This window comes from Entelurus aequoreus, unplaced genomic scaffold (assembly GCF_033978785.1).
Source record: "Entelurus aequoreus isolate RoL-2023_Sb unplaced genomic scaffold, RoL_Eaeq_v1.1 HiC_scaffold_165, whole genome shotgun sequence".
Classification (NCBI taxonomy): Eukaryota; Metazoa; Chordata; class Actinopteri; order Syngnathiformes; family Syngnathidae; genus Entelurus; species Entelurus aequoreus.
Window position 1 is genome coordinate 52,590 of NW_026908093.1, and position 23,451 is coordinate 76,040.

General features: G+C 39.3%; 1 protein-coding gene across 1 annotated transcript; it reads right to left on the minus strand.

Moving 5' to 3' along the window:
* Positions 1 to 6,554: 6,554 nt before the first annotated feature.
* LOC133645483 (probable ATP-dependent RNA helicase DHX35) lies at positions 6,555 to 23,214 on the minus strand. The gene is made up of 21 exons (XM_062040322.1): positions 23,129 to 23,214; positions 22,734 to 22,861; positions 22,556 to 22,648; positions 22,166 to 22,243; positions 21,934 to 22,038; positions 17,273 to 17,334; positions 17,124 to 17,193; positions 16,994 to 17,053; positions 16,439 to 16,551; positions 16,273 to 16,369; positions 15,989 to 16,147; positions 13,524 to 13,734; positions 13,319 to 13,443; positions 12,356 to 12,410; positions 10,909 to 11,099; positions 10,747 to 10,824; positions 10,532 to 10,661; positions 10,329 to 10,410; positions 10,172 to 10,243; positions 8,920 to 9,031; positions 6,555 to 7,673 (listed from the first exon to the last, which is right to left on the minus strand). Exons 1-21 carry the CDS (start codon positions 23,166 to 23,168, stop codon positions 7,635 to 7,637), a joined length of 2,100 nt encoding a protein of 699 aa, XP_061896306.1. The 5' UTR covers positions 23,169 to 23,214; the 3' UTR covers positions 6,555 to 7,634.
* Between the last annotated feature and the right edge of the window lie 237 nt (positions 23,215 to 23,451).

The window sequence follows — 23,451 nt, forward strand, 5'->3', positions numbered from 1 at the left end:
CCAGTGAAATCCTGGAAGGACTGAAAATACTACAACTGTTAAAGTTAACGCGATAATACCGTGTTGAGTGTTGACTTTAAAAAAAATTGGCGCACAATTAATGCACATGCGTCCTTTTTGACCCTCAGTCCACTCCGTAGCGTGGGAAAATGTAATGGCATTCATTTACTGTTGAGCCACAAACAGGAAAATAGTGAGCAGAAATTAACAAGGAAATGGTACTTCATGGAAATTCAATGTCTAAAGCAGGGGTCCCCAAACTTTTTGACTCGGGGGCCGCATTGGGTTAAAAAAATTTGGCCGGGGACCAGGCTGTGTATATATATATATATATATATATATATATATATATATATATATATATATATATATATATATATATATATATATATATATATATATATATATATATATATATATATATATACATTGTCTTTATAATCCGTTTTGTCATTTAACATAAATTAATATTGATGTTCATCAACATTTAACATTGTCACGTTATCGATGGGAAAATTCATTTTTAGACAATATGATTTGCCTGAGCGACTAGGAGACACCAAGAGTAACAAGCGGTAGAAAATAAATTAGAAAGGAAAGATTTTTAAAAATAAATAAATAATTTTTTTTTAATTTTTTTTTTTTAACTTGGGACTTCCTGTGGGCCAGATTTTGGATGCTGGGGGGCCGGACCCGGCCCGCAGGCCGTAGTTTGGGGACCCCTGGTCAAAAGCCATGGTCTGACAAGACAAGGCTATTTTATCTTCAATCGCCGCAAGACGGCACCATTGGAGCAAATGCGTGCTGCTGGCTTTGTCACTTGCAGACAGAAGCTTCACTTCTGTGTTTAGGTCACAATTTTCTGCATTGATAACACAAAATGTAGATTGTTACTGTAAGATGGGGTAAAAGCTCAGTAGAAAAAAAAGACAGAGGCAGGAGGCAGACCGCAGGTAGGAAGACTTTATATCTTTTATTCTTGTCACAATGTCAAAACATGTCAAGACACCTCTTCTCAAACCAATCACACACCACCGGCTTCACAATAATAGCACTACACGTCACATTTGTTCTATCGACAGTAACATAATGAAAAATGTTTTTCATTACGATGATGCCTTGATTGTCAAATATGTTTTGTGATGTAATCTGTGATATTCTTACCCAAACAAATGCTAATACATCAGTTGATGAATATAGAGGGAGCATTTTGTGGCAGATTGAAATAATGTTAATATTCTTTTATAACATGGTCAGGTTAATAGGCCTCAATTACAGATTGTGTAGCAGGCTGAATATTAAACATTATTAACAAATAGAGACGGTTAAGACATTGTCATACAGCAAAACGAATATAATTAACTTTTACAACACGTAATGTACAGAATATCAAGACATTAACATGACTATCAAACCTGACCCTGCCCTTGGTGTTTCTTTATTTTTTTTTATTTTTTTTTATTTTCTTAGTTTCTTTTCCTAATAAAGTTGTTTTAGTCCCCCCCACACACACACACACACACACACACACACACACACACACACACACACACACACACACACACACACACACACACACACACACACGTGTAAAGCGACTTTGGGTATTTAGAAAAGCGCTATATAAATCCCAGGTATTATTATTATTATTATGATCAAACCATGATAGTGACAATCCACATTTTGTTATTGTTATGGATATTTGTTATTGATGCGCAACACTTGTATCGAAACACGGAATTGTAGCTCCTCTTCTTTGAATGCAAGTGCTCCTACAACAGGAATAAAATAATTCTGTAATCCTACAAAATGCAGAATCTGGGGGGAGACCAATACAGGTATTTATATTTTTTTAATTGTCATTAAAAGCATGTTTTTTGTCCATATTGTGTTGAGCTGTTTGAGAGAGCATAATGTTTAAAACACATTTCATTAATGCAAACAAATGTTTCCATCATGGTATTAAAAACTTGAAAATTATATGTCTAGGGTACACTTAATTAATTAATGATGAAAAAAATATATCTACATGTGATTCATTGCAGTTAATTTTAAGTGAACTATGAAAAATGCGATTAATCGCGATAAATATTTTAATCGTTTGACAGCCCTAACAAACACACATTTATGAATATGTGAGAGCAATGGTTCATTAAAACAGTCAACAAAAAGATGAATAGACTAACATGACATTATCGTGCTCAAGGACTTCATATGCTAAATGGAGTAAGGAAGTAAGGTTGTCCAATTTTGAGAAAAAAACAAATTGCGAAATCTTTGATCATATTACACCTATACTGGCTCACCTGCACTGACTTTCTGTGCACTTAAGATGCGACTTTAAGGTTTTACTACTTAAGTATAAAATACTACACGGTCTAACTCCATCCTATCTTGCTGATTGTATTCTACCATATGTCCCGGCAAGAAATCTGCGTTCTTTTTTTTAATGTATTTTTTTGTGTCCTGTCCAGCTTCTCAGGCAAATCATATAGTTGATGTAGATGCCCATATCGGCTGTTCAGATTTACATTACAACAGAGAAGTGTAGGATACTTCTCTTGTTGCCTTATTTGTATTTGACTTTATTAAATGTATTTATATTATCATTTGGTGCAGCCGGGCCGTAGCAGGAGGGGATAGAAAGAGAAAAAAAAGGAAGACAGAGGGGGAAATTGTGGGGACAAGAAGGGGATTGGACAGAGAGACAAAAATAACAACAGCAAACACAACAATAACAACAATAACAACAACAACAACAACAACAACAATAGAGCAACATCAGCAAATACGACATGTACAAATATGATGGTAAAAGTGATAGCAAAGAAGCAGTTAGCGAAATAAATAATAACACAGAAATTACAATGAGCATTATTACACTAAAAATGGAGCAATACGAATACCAATAGAAATAGCGTTATTGATAATGAACAATACCAATAATGTACCTCTATTATCAACAATACAGTTGATCAAATGCAACAATACATATACGTAATGATAACTAGATATACAAAAGAATGCAGAAGAATGGAGGGGAAATAAGAGAAGCAACCTATATTAACCTTGTAGATTGTTATAGTAAAAAATAGGTTCAGCTTTGTCAGTGTGCCATGTGTTACCCAGTTTCCCCTAGGGCAGTGGTTCTCAACCTTTTTTCAGCGATGTACCCCCTGTGAACATTTTTTTAATTCAAGTACCCCCTAATCAGAGCAAAGCATTTTTGGTTGAAAAAAAGAGATAAAGAAGGAAAAATACAGCACTATGTCATCAGTTTCTAATTTATTAAATTGTATAACAGTGCAAAATATTGCTCATTTGTTGTGGTCATTCTTGAACTATTTGGAAAAAAAGATATACAAATAACTAAAAACTTGTTGAAAAATAAACAAGTGATTCAATTATAAATAAAGATTTCTACACATAGAAGTAATCATCAACTTAAAGTGCCCTCTTTGGGGATTGTCATAGAGATCCATCTGGATTCATGAACTTACCGTAATTTCCGGACTATAAGCCGCACCTGACTATAAGCCGCACCAGCTAAATTTAGGGGAACATACAGATTGCTCCATATATAAGCCGCACCCGACTATAAGCCGCAGGGTTTTGATGTGTAATTACCGTAGTATATAGGGGTTCCTGCTACCACGGAGGGGATTGTCGGGACAGAGATGACTGTTTGGGAACGCAAAGCGTCCCATTTATTAACAATAAATCTTTCAATCATTCAATCAAACTTTCACATCTTTGACATGGCGAACAGCATTCGTGCAGAGTACAAATAATACAACGGTGCAAAGTAATACAAAGTGCTCACCTGTACGTTATCAAAATAACCAGCCTACCGGTATATGAAAAGTCAGTCTTTAATCATTGTGTTATCGTCTTCCTCCTGCGTACTAAAACCACCGAAATCCTCTTCGTCGGTGTCGGAGAAGAACAGGCCGTAAATAAGCCGCACCCTTGTATAAGCCGCAGGGACCAGAACGAGGGGAAAAAGTAGCGGCTTATAGTCCGGAAATTACGGTAATTCTAAACATTTCTTCACAAATAAAGAAATCTTTAACATCAATATTTATGGAACATGTCCACAAAAAATTTAGCTGTCAACACTGAATATTGCATTGTTGCATTTCTTTTCACAGTTCTTTTTGACAGACATTTTTTTTAAATCTCACGTACCCCTTGGCATACCTTCAAGTACCCCCAGGGGTACGCGTAACCCACTTGAGAACCACTGCCCTAGGGCAACAACGTTAATATATGTTTGATGAAACGTGATTATGTGCATGAGTGTATGTATGTATATGTACTTGTATATGTACAGTATGTGTATATGTATGTTTGTTCAGTGAATGTATATGTTGAAATCTGCGTTCTAAGAACTCCTGCTTATTAGTGATTCCCAGAGCCCAAAAAAAGTCTGCAGGTTATAGAGTGTTTTCTATTCGGGCTCCAGTACTCTGGAATGCCCTACCGGTAACAGTTGGAGATGCTACCTCAGTAGAAGCATTTAGGTCCCATCTTAAAACTCATTTATACACTCAAGCCTTTAAAATGGGCCCCTTTTAGACCAGTTGATCTGCCGTCTCTTTTCTGCTCTGCCCCCCTCTCCTGTGTGGAGAGGTTATCAGGTGATCACAGATGAGGTGCTACCTGTTCAAAGTCGGGACCTTAGATGGACCACTCCTCTGTGCATCAGTTGGTGGCGTCTTTGTGCAGCTGACTTGTCTCTACTCCCCTGCTGGTCTCCCAATGGATTGGACTCTCACATTATTAACCGTGTCCACTCAGCATCCATTGCACCAGTATGCAGTCCCCTCCAAGGTTTCTCACTGCGCCCAATGGGTTGAGTTTTTTCTTGCCCTGATGTGGGATCAGAGCCGAGGATGTCGTTGTGGCTTGTGCAGCCGTTTGAGACACTTGTGATTAAGGCTATATAAATAAACTTTGATTGATTTGTCTCTCTAAAATTGCGATTCGATTTACAATTTTTACATTTTATACAGATAAATGCATAAAACTGCAAATATAACAAGTGGAGGAAAATATGTTACTTTTAGAATATCAGTAAACATATTTATTGTGTAGAAAAAGCCAACATCTGAAAATAATGTTGGCTTTAAGCAGACACACTCAGAGCTTTTCTTTACATCATACTCTTCCACCGAAGAAATAATCGATTAAAAAAATTAAGTGTTTATAAAGTATGTAATCATAATATATAGTAAAAATGTTTGTAAACATTTAAAAGGATATACACTTTTATCTCATTACTGTAGATTTGTTCACAATTGTACTGTAATTGGAAGGTAAATAATAAATATATGAACTCTCATTTCTGTAAATAAAAGTTTTCCTTAAATATTGAACATCTTAAAGAGCATTTTTTTCCAATTGGAAAAACTAGGTCAAACTTGTGCGCATTTGAAGGCCATTGTCCCATGAAATGTTTTATATCACTTTAAAAAATATACTAGCCTTGTAACGATCTCAGTAAATTACAATAAAAAAATGAGGCTTTACTATTGGGCATGGAAGCCATGTTTGTAGCTTCCTAGCTAGCAAGAAAGATGAATGGATTGATCTTAATTGATTGGTAAGTCGTGAGTTCAAATCCCGGCCGAGTCAGACCAAAGACTATAAAAATGGGACCTATTACCTCCCTGCTTGGCACTCAGCATCAAAGGTTGGAATTGGGGGTTAAATCACGAAAATGATTCCCGGGCGCGGCCACCGCTGCTGCTCACTGCTGGTCTCACCTCCCGGGGGGTGAACAAGGTGATGGGTCAAATGCAAAGGTTAATTTCACCACAGCTAGTGTGTGTGTGACAATCATTGGTACTTTTTAACTTTTTAATTGATGATTAATTCATCAAAACAAAAATTATTCACAAACTTTCACAGTCTAAGTTTGGTGGTTCAAATGTTGCAAAAATGTACCAGGGGAGTGTATTTTTCCAACAGACAACCTGTTAAATTAGTAGCATAAATGTGAAGTGAAGTGAATTACATTTATATAGCGCTTTTTCTCAAGTGACTCAAAGCGCTGTGCAATGTGAAACCCAATATCTAAGTTACATTTAATGGATTGCATCATATTCTCAATGTCTATCGACGATTTCAGAATTATGAAATGCACAGAAGCAGCAACAACAATTAAATAGAAATCACTTTTCACACTGTTCTTGCATTGAGGTGGACTTCGAGAGCTTTTTAAACAACTGAATTGGTAAAATGTTGAAATTAAATTGAAAAAATGCACTTCCTGGGTTTAGTCTGCCCTCTAGCGAACGTTGCAGGAACATACTGAAGAGGTTCAAGTTGCTACATTAAATGTTAGTAAAGACATTTTGCTAATAAAAGTCATTTATTTCGCTTTCTTTATAAAAAATCATTTTAAACTACTATTTTTTTTTTAAACTAAAAAAAACGTATTACAGTTCCAAATGACTATTCTTTGTGCGTTACAGATTGTCGGTAGTGTGGTGCAATAGTGGCATCTAGTGGCCATCCTGAACACTTCATTACAAATACAGAAACTCAAAAGATGACGCTCATCTGTGTATGATGTAGCGCTTTTATTGAAGGATGTGGGGACATGACAGGTGATGGGTATTTATGTATTTAATAATTACACAAGTACCATTACACATGCAAGAAGAGTTGGTTAACCCAACTACTGTATGTTGTGCTTCTGTGGACTGATTAGTTTCAAAGACTACAGTAAAGTGGTTGTACTACAAATCATGCAAATTTGCCTAGATTTCTGAATATCCTGCCTTAATAACAAATCTAATTATAGAACAAACTTGTAATATAGTGCTTGATAATGCTGAAGTTGACAAGGGAGAGGGTAAACCTTTTGAGAAGTGATGGAAGATCACGTTAAGAACTATTGTATTTATATGCTAGATGGTAATAGTGAACCAAAAGTACACTTCTGTGACACATTTCATCGAAAGGACAGCTAAATGCTAGTTCTTTTGAGGCTTTAGGCTACATCTGAGTGCACTTCCTGTCACTGTGCCGACAAATGGCACTTCATTTGGTTTTCACAGCTTTCCTTGAACACTGTTGTGTATTTACATTCTGTCAAAAATGAAATGAGACACAGGCTGATTGAAAGGAAACTGGCACACACTGGTGAGAATGCTACACAGTCTAGACATCTCTAAAAAGGTAAAGAAGTATTTTCACAGTGTTGTCAATTAGCCCAATTTAGGAAATAAAAACTAAAACTGGTCAAGCTACCAGTTAGATTCCTAAAGGCACCTAGGTTATGAGGGGGCAACGTAATAGCAAAAAGTCTCATTTTTCATTATTTTCCAACCAACAAAGGACACAGCTTTTATAAAAAATAAAGCCTAGAACCAGGTATGACTGCAACCATTCCTGGACCAGAGTCTTCTCTGACTATGTACAAGTACGAATAAAGTACTTCACACCTGGCTTCTCGCAATTTATCAGCAGTCTCTCACACAGATCTAATAGAAAGTAGAAGTAGACCACTGTCAAAAAGCAAGTAATGTCTAGAATGGTCACAGTTGCGCATGTGGAAATGATTCATAAATATTACATCTTTATATACACAATGGCACGGAGTCTTCCAGACTTGACCAACAGGTTTAGAGGACACGGGATCGCTTGCTGCTCAGTGAACCATGCTGAAAGAGAACAGACGGGACATATTTCAATCTCAAGTAGGTACTGTAATTAAAGCAAGACTGACCCGGGGTAATAAATGTAATAAGATATCTTAAATCAGCACAACAAATGACATGGTCGTATGAGAATTGACAGATGCAATATAAAAAATAAACATGTCTAAAGTTTTAAAATTTAATTCATACCGGAACTGATCAAGTTGAGACTTTGTTTGACATGACAGTTATACAGTTGAGGGCACAAAAATAATGTATGTACCCCACAAAGCATGTTTTTGATCCAGCAGAAATGTTGTGAAATACTTTTGAGACCCTTAAATTGTGTCAGAAATCCCAAGACAAACTATTTAGAAAGGAAGCAGAATTCTAAGTGTAGCTTTACTACACATTAATCAATGTATTAAATTTTTTAGAAAAATGTCAAGGTTTTGACCTACAGTATGGTAATACTGTATATATTAAAAGGGGAAATGCATTTTTCATGTAATTTTGGCTATCATTCAAGACAGATGTATTTTTTTATGTATTGTAACTTGTAAATAAAGTCTGCTTACAATGGAGTCAATAGGAGCTCCTCTTGTCAGCCAATAAAGCCCTCTAAATAACCATCCAAAAAGCGCCAACAATGCTCCACTTACATTTCGTGACTTGAATAATAACCAAGTATAGTGATATTGTTATTATAAGCGCTAACGCGGCATCCTAATAGCAGACATTGTACAGTAAGTGATGTTTATTATGTTTGTTGGCTCTCATGAAGTCTACAGTGAGTAATAATCAGTGATGTAGTCGAAGGACAAAGCAATCGTGATGCGTTTTTGAAATGAGTGTGCCACCGTATGCTTAAAATAAGCAAAATACGTAATTATTACATTTTATTATAAATGTGCCTGTTTATACATTACATATATAATTACATCATGTATATAAAACTTTAAATGAACTTGTTTTGACGTTTTTAAGGGCTTTATAGGCAGAATAGCGCGACTCCCATAGGCTCCATTGTAAGCTGACGTTTGCTTAGAAGTATTTACTAGTTAGAATGCATTAAAAATATGTTTTTGTCTCACATAAGGATTGTGAATGATAGGCAAAATTCCAAAATAAACGCAGTTCTCCTTTAAACACACCAAATGTGTCCTAAACACTGTGTACTGCGCATAAAAAATGAAAATGAAAAAATCTATACAATTGTCAAATAAATGACAACGAACAATATAAATAGGCTTTTCAGAAAATTACTTACTTTAGCCTGCTTGTAAAAATGAGGGGCCAACTCCACAAGCCAGGATGACTCCACAGCAGTCACATCTCGCATGAAGTACTTGCTCGTCTGCATCACTTCGTTGAAGACAACCCTGGAGAGAAGAGTGTTGCATGTCAACACAATACTGTAGTCGCTTGTTTATCGCTGTTAAATGCTTTGAGACCTTCCATCCATCCATTTTCTACCGCTTGTCCCTTTCGGGGTCACGGGGGGTGCTGAGAGCTATCTCAGCTGCATTCATGCGGTAGGCGGGGTACACCCTGGACAAGTCCCACGTCATCACAAGGCCAACACAGATAGACAGACAACATTCACACTCACATTCACACACTAGGGCCAATTTAGTGTTGCCAATCAACCTATCCCCAGGTGCATGTCTTTGGAGGTGGGAGGAAGCTGGAGTACCCGGAGGGAACCCATGCAGTTACGGGGAGAACGTGCAAACTCCACACAGAAAAACCCAGAGCCCGGGGATCGAACCCAGACCTGACCGCGGTATATGAATTCCCGCGAAGCATGAATTAGCATTTATAAATTGAATTTTTTTAAATAGAGTTTAAAAAAACCTGTTTACGACCTTCTAAATCTGTTTTTTTACATTATGAAAGCCCTCTAACACAGTCATGTAATCCAATATAGTGGCCACTGAGGCTGATCAGTGGCCACAATCCCGGACAGCAAATGCTGATTGTTTTGGGCTCATCTACGGTAATTGCCAATCTTCTGTATTATTGATATTTTTAGTTAATTTTGAAATTTGAAAAAATGCTTAGCTTAGGCCAAAAATACATAAAATATGCTTAAAACAAAAAAAAAGTGCAATAGAGTGAAGTCACTAACTCTGAAGCGCGATGTGGCGAGGGACGACAGCAGTGTAATAATGTGTGTATAAATCAGGGCTGAGTAAACTTTTGTCCGGCAGTCTACGATGGCCTTAAAGATTTGGCCTGGGGCCAAACCAATATATAGTACTGTGTATGAATAATTAGAATGAAAGCCTCATCTTCTATGAGCTGCTGATATGACATGTACATCACTGGAAAGTGCAGATCCTCTAGTTTCAGGGTTATTTTTTTATTTCATTAGAAAAATCTAATTATTTTGATATCGCAAACTTGCAAGCCTAAAAATAGCATTACAAATCCTGTCGCTGGACATGGCTTTAGTGCGCATGTTAACGGGCTGGAGTTTGTCCATGCTTTGTATGAACTATCAATCAAAATGTTCAAACCATTTTGGAGGTTTCTCTCCATACAGTACAGAGGTGGGGTGAATATGAAGCTCACGCTCGTCTCGTAGGGTTCTGTCAGAGAAATTAATCGAATATGTTGGTTACTGAAACAGCAGGTGGTGGACAGTCAGAAATACAATCAATACGAAACATATACCTGTATGAACCAGAGTGGTGAATGCGTGCTGCATTGGAAAAAAATCCAGACGCAATGCACCTCAAAATCACATCTGGATCACCTGCAAGAGAGGATTGGTGATGAGGACTACTAGCAGCTAACAGTAGCATTCAACATTAGAATTCAAGGCAGGCTGAGCTGAATGAATATGCAAGACAGTAGATCCAATTAACATGACATACCTTCGCTGGAAGTCCACACCACCTTGAACTTGGTCATGAGACGCCGCAGCTGTTCTCGCACTGTTGTGGCGCGCTGCAGACCTTTGTAATTAAGATAATGCTGCTGACACCACTGGGAGCTCTTTTGGTGCTGAAGATTTTTTTTTTAAAGAGATAAGACTATTTTGATGTCCTGACTTGCCAGCAATAGGCGCATAAAAGTACACTCACTGTACCTTAAGGTAAGCTTCGTATACATTCAGCATGGTGAGGTGGTCGCCTTCAGCAACAGCAAATTTCCTGTGCTGGCGAGCCTGCAGGTTGAGGCAATATAAAGTGGTTAAATACCTCAATTGCTCTTTCAATTTATGACAAATATGTCATCATATTTCACTTACAGCATTTTTTTTCTGATTGGGTGGTATAACGAATATATTCTGAATTTGCATCATTGCGGCAATGGTGACAATCTCTTTGGAGCAGCCGAAGTTTCCCGACTCTAACAGCATCTTGGCAAACATGGGGCTGAGAGGGAACTCTGCCATCCGGATCCCAAGAGGATCGGTCAAACGTCCATAATTGTCCAAACCTGCAAATGGACACATACCCAGCCGAGTGAAAGGAGCACAGATATCTCTTTATACTTACAATGTATCAATGTCCCCAAGGTTTACAACTTTGGCAGGTTGGTAGACACAAACGTACATGCACAGTAGACAAGTGCAATGAGGTCGTTCACAGCTTGCAGGTATTAGAATGATAATGATTCGACAAGATTATCAATTTGCAAATGCTCCCCGACATGACATTTAACACGTTCATTATAAAAAGCAATACAAAAAATTCTAAGTTGTCAAGTTTAAAATTGATTATGTATTGTATTGATGACTAAAAATCTGATTATCTTGTGTGTTGGGGCAAGACTTTGCTTCTTTCTCCTACTTTTCAGACATACATTTCTTTGTTTATTGATATTTTTTCCTTTAATATTACTATATTTTTTTTGTACATTAAGAAATTCTATTGGAAATGCTTATTTGTATGAATTTTTAAATATGTTTGTTTGTTGTTCAAACCGCGACCACTGCGACCCTGAAAGGGACTAACGGTAGAAAATGAATGGATGGATGGATGTTAATAACAGCTTTTGTTTATCTTTTGAGTATTTAAATCCTATTTCCTTTAGGCGGTTTCTTACAGTTCGGTCACAGACGGTGACTCCAGTTTCCGCCCATCTGTTCTTCATTTGTTTTGTTGTGCATGTTCCCATGTTGTTTGTACTTGTTCCAGATTTGAGACACAGCTGACTGAACAGTCAAAATCTTTTGCAACATTGTCTGACAATTAATCTGCTAGAAGTTTGATAATCCTCTCATTTGTTTCAATTGACAGCTCTCGTGTTTTAGCCATCATTCATGTCAATCCACCTACAGCCATTGCTCTCCAAGGTGTGGAACACTCCTTTTTAACTGCTAACTAATAAACAGATGTAATTTAAGGCAGGTGTTAGATTTGGAAAAGAAAAACATTACAAGGTGATTCCATATTGGTTAAAAAGGGCTTTTGGTATAGTATTGTTTTCAATCTGATCTAAAAATGAAATTGTTTCAGACTACCACCATTTATATTCTTGATTTATTTTAGCGTTTCTTAAAGCCAGAAAGATGACTATAGTTTTGTGTCATGTCTGTGTTAATCTGTTATTTTTCTAGACAATTTAAACAACTAAATGAACATACTCCAAATCTGGTGATTCTATTTTTTTTTTCCAGGGGTCGTACTTGAGAAAGTATCATTAAATTACTCCTGTTGTAATCAGGCTAATATAATGGTAAAGTTTCTTACCTCCCAGAGCATACAGAAGTTCTAAAGCCTGAACCATGGTCTGGGCTGGAGGAGGCTGTGATGTAGAAAACAAGGAACAGAACAGATGAGTTCCTCACTTACTGTAAAATATATGCTGTAAAAATGCCAAATAACATGAAAGATGCATTACAAGCTTTTCCAGAACCTTGCAGCTGTGATTAAGTAGATATTTATAGAAACTCACTAATTAGCAATATTTTACTTCATAACATTAAAATACATGGTGTTATTATTTTCACTAGTCGTTTCTCCATCGAGTTTCTAAGCAAACTAAAACATTTGGTGCAAAAGAATACATATATATATTTCAAAGTAGGGCTTTCAAAGTTAGTGTGTGTAACATACATGTGTGATGAATCACAAGAAATGCATGCATTAATAACGCAATTTATTTCAACCATACATGCTCCTTTACCTTAACTATAGACCTGAAAGATGCAGCAGATTGCTATATGGTCAGTGATCAGGTCAATTCCTACCAGTGTAAAGATGAGTTAGGAGGATCCGACAGGTGTGCTCAGTGAAATATTTAGCTTTATCATTTTGTACAAAACTAGACCATCCCCTCCCTTTCTGGTCATTTCTGTTAGCAGAAGAAATCCAATATTGCTAGAAAACTTGTCCCTTTTTAATGGCAATATTATATCAAAATTGTTTAAAATGTGCACTTCATCCTACATTTTTACCAAATTTTGTGAAAATAAATGACATGCATTCAAGTAAAACTATTTTTCAAATTCCAGGTATGACATTCTGATAATAAAATTTAGTTTGTGTCAATTTATTGGGGTCTTTATTCAATTAGAGCAAACTAAGAATTAACTGTGATTTCCGAGAGTCTATAGTAATCTTAAAAAGCAGGATCTGGATGCATTGTTAAATGGTTTCAATTACATTACTATTATCTTTGCCTTTGGATGAAAGTGAAAGTGAGCTACTCACCGAAAGGAAGCTAAAGCGCAGAACGTTGTCAATGCCTAAAGCTTTGAGCTGCAAGATGACTGGGGCCAAATTAGTACGCTGCATTTCTGGCACAGTAGAAGGAGGCAGTCTCTCAAAGTCCTCCTCTGATAAAAAAAAAATGTGTTACCAGTGTGTGATCATACTCACAGGAGGAAATGTACGACCTGTTAAGACACGAACACACCTGTGTAAAGTCTGAAGCATTTCCCTGGTCGGTTCCGGCCTGCTCTCCCAGCTCGCTGGCTGGCAGAAGCCTTGGAAATGGGTGTCACCACCAGTGATTCAATAGCCGTACTGGGGTTATATGCACGTAGCTTGACGAAAGCACAGTCGATGACAAAAACGATGCCATTGATGGTAATGGAAGTCTCAGCTATGTTGGTGGCCACCACCACCTGAAAAAAGATATAAAATGTTATAACCATTGTTGGAAATGTGTCAAATTCACTGTAACAATGGTATCTACATCAGCACTTTGAAGTATAGGAGGGCTTAGTATTAAATGGATCAGTTATTTGATGCTCAGTTGTAAAGGACTGTTTTTACACATCTTAAAAATACAGGGTCAAATGAATTGCACTACCGAACCGCGACCAGCAAAAGGTGCTATTGGTCAAACTGTGGTACCGCCACTAGTGGTACGCCACAAAATCCTTTATTTAAAAATTCAAACTGTGTTACTGTTCAAACTGTGTGTAATGTCACAGTGGCTAAAATCTTAAATATACTTGTTAAATAAAACCTCTGCCTTGATTTAATAAATATTTAGGCCTACTATGCTACTGTATTTTAATGTTGGTCATTATGGTGGTACTCAGGGAGCCAAGTGTTTTCTGAGGTGGTACTTGGTGCAAAACATTTGAGAAGCACTGGTCTAAAGCATTTAATGTTTAAATGGGCTGTTTTCAACTTGCTCCAAGTTACATTTTTCAAACCAAAAAAATATAACAAAAACATTACAGGCTAGCTTACATTACTATAAGTGGTTTAACAGAAAATATATATTCTATATTTTTCACAATTACTAATTATATTGAATAAAAGTTGTTCGTCGGTCTGAGGAATCTTCCTGGCCTTAAGAGTTGTCAATCCCCGAAGGCTTGTACACACGTGTACGTAGCGAGCGCATGCACAGACACAAAAGCAGTCCAAGAGTAGCGACTAACAATTTGCAGTCACGGTTTTTGTTATGATAGAATATACATTCAATGATAGCTAACATAAGTAACTAAATTTAGCCAAATTACGATCTTTGACTAACATCACAAAATGTGCATGCACATGTTATTTACGTGCAGAGTTTACTTCATTGTGTACTAAAAGTGAGGCAGTGGTGATTTCTCTAAGACTGCAAGGGAGCTTCCCCCTTTTTTTCTTTTTTTCCCCTCTTTTCAGCCCTCCCAACCCGGCACCAGACGGGCCCGCATGGCCACAGCACAGGGCGGCCCAAGCCAGACCCCCTCCCACCCCCCAGGGGAAGGTGGAAGCCCAAGAAAACCCAAAGCCAGAGGGGCACGGACTGGCCCGCGCCCGACAGCGGCAATCCCCCCAACCCGCCCGACAGTCCACCACCTAAACCAAGGCGACTGCCCCCAGCCCCACCCACACCCCAACCCCCATCCAAGCACCTCCATCCACCCCCAACCGCAGAACCACACGTTGCAGGCCCACCTCAGGGACAGAGCCACAGCCCTGGCCCCCATGGGAGTCAGGTCAGGAAATAAATCAGCGGTGCCCAAAGAGATCGGAATTCTGTCAGTTGTTGTTTTGATTCAGCAGACATTCTTTCCAAAACTATATGATCTGATAAAATGTTTTTGTAAAGGTTTATACATAAATTATTTTTTGATTTACATTTCATGAGAATAGTTTTCTTGGCGATGCCTAATGCGTTGATAAGGAGGTATGTTTTGTTTGTATCAAATTTAGTTGCGGAGAGATCACCCAACAGGCAAAGTGAGGGGGAGGTGGGAATGGGAATCTCTAAGGCTAATGACAGGTTCTCGCACACTCCACGCCAGAAATGAACCTACAATCTGATATATCACTTTTCTGCAGAACTTTGTTTTAAAAATGTGTCTCTGCGTCTGTCCTTGACACTTGCGTTTTAGGCTGGCTATTCTGGAAACAAACCCTGCCCGTACTGCTTGGTGCCACGTCTGACCTGCTGTGACGTAGATTACCGTAATAACTCGTACATCACTCAAATAGCACATTTCAACCACTGAAATACTATCTATAGTACAAGACTTAAAACGTCCGGTAGTCCTGTTTAATAATTAACGGGTCGTATGCGGCACTTAATTTTCTCAGGTTGTACTTGGCCAATATAGCTGATTCTGATACATGAAAGAACAGGTGAGCGAGACCACAAATCACTCCAAACACCATTCTTGCGAATTGGAGTTGGCATTTTCTATATGAGTGAGCATAGTAGGGCCATATATTGAATGGTTTGAATGAGGAAGAGGGTTGGTCAGAAACGTGACATACAGCAGTTTTAATAAACCAATTGGTTCTTGTTTAGCCAATGCACCACCACTCAACCACTGTGCATGGATTGATTAGGACAATATTCACATCTGCTAATTTATCGACCAACCCCCTCAAACAACTTAATGGAATTGGTAACAATACTTGGTAACATACTTTACGAACTGTAGCAGGCACCCGCTCAAAGACCTTCATCTGCTCTGCGTAAGGTAAACCAGAATACATCGGCAAAACTCTCAGGTGTTTCCTTATGCCTTGTCGTGACAAAGACCTGGCCTGGTCCTTCAGGAGAGACGCCACCTTCTCTACTTCTTCCTAGGGAGACATTTTTTAAGGTATAATAATGAAATTCAAAATAGAATGAGCACAGGATGTAAAAAAGTGCATGAAGCCTTTAAATTTATGCTAGTCATGTAAATGTAGTAAATATAACCGCACACCTGCCCAGTCAGAAACACCAGAACATCCCCACTCTCTTCTGTATCATGTATTTTCATCACCGTCTCAACTGTGGCCTTCACGTAATCGGGTACAGGACTGATGACACACCATACAGGAGGTAAGGTTGGGTTTAGTCACTAAATTAAGGCTAGTTCATTTAAATACCTGACAGTGTAGAAGATATCAACTGGGAATGTCCGTCCCTCCACTGTTAGGATTCCGCATGTGTCCTTGTTAGGATCTCCTGACTCGTTCAGGTTGAAGAACTCATGGAATTTCTTTAGAGAACAAGAATTGTATTGTTAGCAAGAAAACCATTCTTATTTAATATATTATGCTAACATTTATCAAGAAGGAATTACTGCTCGCCCACTTTTAATACTTATAACTACAAAATGTAACTATTAACTAGTATTGTTTGCTAGTACTTTGCATGCAAATTATATTTTAAAACATTTAAATGACCAAATGTGCCTTGTTAAAGACAAATACATTAAACATATACCACAGTTTGACTAAGTGTGTAGACCTTCAAAACAAAAAGTCGATTTCAGAAATGACATTTCAGCTGATGTTGAAAACTGAGCCAAGTTTTGCCCTGATTAAGTCTTTCTTTCATAGTTTCATCACATTTGTCAGTACAACGTGATCTGGCCTGAAGGTGACTCATCTTTTTTCTTATCACAACAGCATATCTCTTCATCTTAATGACACGGATACCTTGGCATCCAGAGTGGCAGAGGCCACAATCAGCCGCAGGTCTCGACGTTTCTTCTGGATCTGACAAGAAACAAAAAAAATTTTCAAAGCTCATGAAAATTAATCAGCCAATAGTGTGAACTTGGGTTACCTTCTTCAACAGACCAATGGCAATGTCAGTGTACAGGGTTCTCTCATGTGCTTCATCCAGCATCAATACACTGCGGAGAAAAGCAGAGAACACTATAGATACCAGCAACCACTAAGAGTCAATCTTTACAGTTTAGTTGGACTTTGTACCTGTATTTTTTAAGCAGGGGGTCAGCCATCATCTCCCGCACCAACATTCCATCTGTAAGGAACTACAACAAACAGCTACGGTTAACTAATATTCTTTAAGTCAAGGTGGTTAACATGCTTTAGTGCAGTGGTTCCCACCTAGTTTGGCTACAGAACCCACCCTCACCCCATAAAAACGGGCAGTGACTCAAATTGGTCATCACTACATACAGAGTGCAATATTGCAAGAATGTATTTCTAAATTATTCAAATGATTATAGTATGACTGTGTTCAACTAAGGATTTTCATAGTTGTTATATTTTGCACATAATGGACCTTTACATTTTAACGATCACAGCTACAATGGGAACACAGCCCCACAGAGTGCGATTACACGTAGTAATAAACACTGGTCACTACGTGCCGTAATGCCACATGGATGTACATGTACACTATATTGCCAAAAGTATTTGGCCACCTGTCTTGACTCACATATGAACTTGAAGTGCCATCCCATTCCTAAGCCATAGGGTTCAATATGATGTCGGTCCACCTTTTGCAGCTATTACAGCTTCAACTCTTCTGGGAGGGCTGTCCACAAGGTTGCGGAGTGTGTTTATAGGAATTTTCCACCATTCTTCTAAAAGCGCATTGGTGAGGTCACACACTGATGTTGGTTGAGAAGGCCTGGCTCTCAGTCTCCGTTCTAATTCATCCCAAAGGTGTTCTATTGGGTTCAGGTCAGGCATCCACGTCTTTATGGACATTGCTTTGTGCACGGATGCACAATCATGTTGGAAGGGGATGGGGCCCGCTCCAAACTGTTCCCACAAAGGTTGAGAGCATAGAATTGTTCCAAATGTATTGGTATCCTGGAGCATTCAAAGTGCATTTCACTGGAACTAAGGGGCCAAGCCCAACTCCTGAAAAACAACCCCACACCATAATTCCTTCTCCACCAAATTTCACACCGAAATGTACCGTTCTCCTGGCAACCTCCAAACCCAGACTCGTCCATTAGATTGCCAGATGGAAATGCGTGATTCATCACTCCAGAGAACGCGTCTCCACTGCTCTAGAGTCCAGTGGCGCCGTGCTTTACACCACTGCATCCGAAGCCATTAAGCTCTCTGCGTACTGTACGTGGGCTAATTGGAAGGTCACATGAAGTTTGGAGCTCTGTAGCAACTGACTGTGCAGAAAGTCGGCGACCTCTTTGCACTATGCGCTTCAGCATCCGCTGACCCCTCTCTGTCAGTTTACGTGGCCTACCACTCCGTGACTGAGTTGCTGTTGTTCCCAAACTCTTCCATTTTCTTTTAATAAAGCCGACAGTTGACTTTGGAATATTTAGGAGCGAGGAACTTTCACGACTGGATTTGTTGCACAGGTGGCATCCTATGACAGTTCCACGCTGGAAATCACTGAGCTCCTGAGAGCGGCCCATTCTTTCACAAATGTTTGTAGAAACAGTCTCCATGCCTAAGTGCTTGATTTTGTACACCTGTGGCCGGACCAAGTGATTAGGACATCTGATTCTCATCATTTGGATGGGTGGCCAAATACTTTAGGCAATCTAGTGTAAGTTAAAAAAACGATTGTCACACACACACACACTAGGTGTGGTGAAATGTGTCCTCTGTATTCGACCCATCCCCATGTTCAACCCCTGGGAGGTGAGGGGAGCAGTGAGCAGCAGCATGCGCCGAGCTCGGGAATAATTTGGTAATTTAACCCCCAATTCCAACCCTTGATGCTGAGTGCCAAGCAGGGAGGCAATGGGTCCCATTTTTTATAGTTTTGTATGGCTCAGGGTTTGAACTCACAACATCCCAGTCTCAGGGCGGACACTAACCACAAGGCCACTGAGCCGGTTTATGGCTATATACTATAGCCAAAAGTAGGTGACAGAGGCAAGCGGCTGTGTGCGTGCGCTTTGAGAGACACTGCTGTAGATTTGTTTTATTAAAGTAATTATTAATCAACCACCTCTTTGTCATCTATTCAACAGTTTGATCAAAAGTTGCAGTTCATTATCTACACACAAAAACACCAGAATCCAAGAGATTTGTAACTTCAGTTGGGACTCGCCTCCCTCCCATAGAGGGAGGAGAGGGTTCAATGTCCAATTGTTCGACTGTGAGGTCAATAGTCGAATCAGGCTCCTTCAGATAAAATTGTCGTAAATTCTCAGGTATCTGGGCACAAACAGTCTTTTACTTTGGAATTAAAACTCCTTCCATCAATCCACAAAGCCTTGTGAATGAACTCTGAGACATTCAAAAGTTTTGTTTCCATGATTCTATGTCCGAAAATGTATTTTGAAAAAACTCTCTCTCCCCCAATCTTTATTTGTTTCAGACTTGCATTTGCTTCGAGACCTTCTTGGTTGTAGCGTCATGTTCGTGGCGCAGTCTCTGATCATTTCTTGATTGATTCTTTCTATTTAACATCAGCATAGCCATTGGAGACGCAATATTTGTCATCTGTGCCAGTACTACAGCGAACATCAGGTAGAGCAGAGCTAAACTGTTGACTTACAAACAGTCGCAAAGAATCTTTGTTTTGGTGTGACGTCATAGTAAACCGGAAAAGCAATACATTTATCTGCGCTGAAAGGAAATAGGCGCCCCCAAGTGTACAGGAGGCGCACAGCGTATGACCAATCCTCGTATTAAAGAGTGAATGGGCACTTGGACTTCACATGTAGGTGTGAAAATACAAAAAATAACTAAACATTTGAGAAATCAGAATAAATTAGTGCATAGAAACAAAGTGGTTGTCTTCCAATTGGTCTTCTTTTTAATAAAGACAGGCGGAAAAAAAAAAAGATCACAAGCAATCCGAACATCGACATCTTGAAAGTAAACAAACTTTTGTCGCATCTGCCTTATGTCACTGCTGGCAAACAACAAGGGTTGATGACATAGCGAGACTCGATCCACGTCTGTATACATTAGGGGCATATTTGCAATACTTTGCCATGGCACTACGGATAGTTCAGATTTGTGTTTGTCTCTTTTCTAAAAGGGGTCATGTGATTTTAATTCTACATATAAAACACTTCCTTGAGGTCTACATAACATGTAATGGTGGTGCTATGGTCAAAATGTTGCATGGACTTTGTTTTACAGACCATCTTTAAGCCGCTTTCTGATTGTCTCTTCAGAATGGGCAGTTTTGTGGGCTGTCTTATTTACATGCCGATGTTCTCTTCCATGCCAAGCCCACTTCGACTGTGTCTCCACTCCGTCAGCCATGTTGTAGTTTTTAGCGCTTTTTTATCAGGTCTACTGACCGATATAAGTTACAACTATACGTTACTTTTTATCAGAAATGGCAACATCTGAGAATTTTAGCATGCATGTGCATGTACGACTCGAGCCAGTCTGTCCCACAATAAGAGATTAGAACAAAATAAGGAACTTATTGACTACAATTTTGAGCTAGAACTGAATTAAAAATGGCAGATTCCTGCAAAGCTCTTCGGGTAAACCTCTACCATATATGGAGATATCTGTTCATCTCACAAGGGCAAAATATGTCATTAAAGACTCAAATTCCAAACGGCTCATTTGGAGCAAGTTTAGAAGAAGGCAAGATTGTTCTATAAATACCTCGCCATGCCTCCATGGTTTGATTTAAATTTTTCAGGACACATACACAAAAATAGGTAGTAACAGGTAGGGCTGGGTGATATGGCCTTTTTTTAATATCGCAATATTTTAAGGCCATATCGCGATACACGATATATATCTCGATATTTTGCCTTAGCCTTGAATGAACACTTGATGCATATAATCACAGCAGTATGATTCTATGTGTCTACATTAAAACATTCTTCTTCATACTGCATTAATATATGCTACTTTAAAACTTTCATGCTGAGAAGGAAATCACAACTAAAAAAATCACTATTTTTTTTCATACTGTGTTGATCTGGAAATGTTTGCCTCTGCATTTTGACGGTGTGGGCGTGTGGCACCGAACAGAGGTGTTGACATGCGGAGTAAGCACTCTTCATTCTCTAGCAGGTGACTTTTTAAATGATGCTACATATTAGCAGTAGTGCTACTTTTTATAGCAACGCTTTTGCCCCACACTTGACAAATTACGGTTGTCTGTTCGACATACTCCCACTTGAAGTCAAACCACCGCCAGACGATGGACCCCCTGCTGTTTTTTGGGGGAATTAATTACGCCTTCATTTGTTACCAGATTCGCACCTTCTTTCTCTCGTATTACCACTCGCACGGCTGCGCTAGCATCACAGCTAATGTTACCCATGCTGCTACCTCTTTGCTGCGCGAGGGTGTATACGTATGTGACGTATGCCGTGACAGTATGTGACGTGTGTAAGAAGGTGCGCTTGTCTGTCTGTGAGAAGGAGACACAGGAAAGAGCAAGGAGAGCCTGTAGTGTAATGCCAGCAGCTAAAAGCAACTGCGTGAGAACGTATACTCGAATATCACGATATAGTCATTTTCTATATCGCACAGAGACAAACCCGCGATATATCGCGTATATCGATATATATTGCCCAGCCCTAGTAACAGGTAACAAAAGTTGGTTTTGCACAATTGGACCCCTTTATTTGAACATCGGAAATCAAATAACTTTTGCAAGATATCCTACTTTATTGACCAGACAAATACCTACTGAAAATTGTGTTAGGGAATACCTTGATCCTGGTAGCTTGGGGGTCAGAGCAGTCGTCAAATCTGATGGAGTAGCCCACCTCATGTCCTATACGAGCGCCTCTCTCCTCTGCAACGCGGCCAGCCACCTGGCACCAAGACAGAGGAGCAGAAGTGCTTGACACGGCCACGTCCTTGAGTGTTAAACTGATGTTCCTTGAGTGAAAGGACTCTCGCAAAGAAAAAGCTGTTGCAGGACATCTGCAGAGCTCTTACAGAGATAGCAGCCACGCGTCGAGGCTGTGTCACGCCAATCACCCTCCCTTCTGCTGCCCAGCCAGCCTCCAGCAGGTACTGATGGGAAATAAGTGACAAAAAGATAGCTCCAGATGAGAAGAGCACACTGATGAGCTGACACAACACAAACTGAGCTCAAGCACCTCAGAGGTGGTTAAGGTTAAGCCACATTAGGAGCATCACTGCATTGCAGCAAAGGACATATTCTTATTCCACTGAAGACAAAATACCATCATCCATCCATCCATTTCCTACCGCTTGTCCCTTTCGGGGTCGCGGGGGGGTGCTGGAGCCTATATCAGCTGCATTCGGGCGGAAGGCGGGGTACACCCTGGACAAGTCGCCACTGTGTCAAAATGTTGTACAAACCTGAGGTATCTGTGTCGTCTTTCCACATCCGGTTTCTCCAACTATGATGACAGTCTGGAAGCTTTCCACCAAGTACAGGATGTTGTTTCTGTGCTGGATAGACAACAATTGTGCCCCATGAGATACAGTTACTTCACCTCGGTGGGGCGTCAAGTATCTCGGAAATTGTTAGGCACACCTTGAAAACAGGGAGCTTCTGCCTCTGCTTCTCTATGGACAGCGCAATGAACGGGTTGAAGACGGCTGTGGAACCAATTGTCTCCGTGTTAAGTTCTCGCTCCTCGGAGATCCCCGGTGCTTCGGACCCTGAACGAGGCACAGGTAGTGGGTTGAGGTGTACCGAGACTTACAATGCGATGCGCTGTTAGCTAGTATTTAGTTAGTTAGCTGGCGCACTTTGCGCCCCGTGTTTTATTTTGAAAGGTAACATCTGAGCTATGTATCGCGCAGATTCCAAATTGACCAAAAACATGCAGGCGCTGATGGGCCTGTGTAGCTGTTTGTAGTCTAATCAATTTAATGACGGATATATTTTTTTAAGTTCTGCTTTTACAATTATCTAGAATTACTTACCCGGCTTCCAAAATTTCATCGTGGAACGGCGAGCCGCCATCTTGGATTTACGTCACAGCGTTTTTCCGCTTGTTGATGACGTCACATGCCAAAATAACGTCTCTTTAAAAAAAATAAAAATTATTCAAATACACATTAGGATTATCGCACAGTATTTTAACCAGTTACGAACGGTTAATGCAAGGTATCTCTATTGTTACTTTATTGAAAACCTTTTGTCTAACAGTAATTTCAGAGTAAAATACTCAGACATCATATTGTCCCTCCAACTGCTACTATCTTATTAATTGCCAGATGAATAATTATTATTGAGTACTGTAATG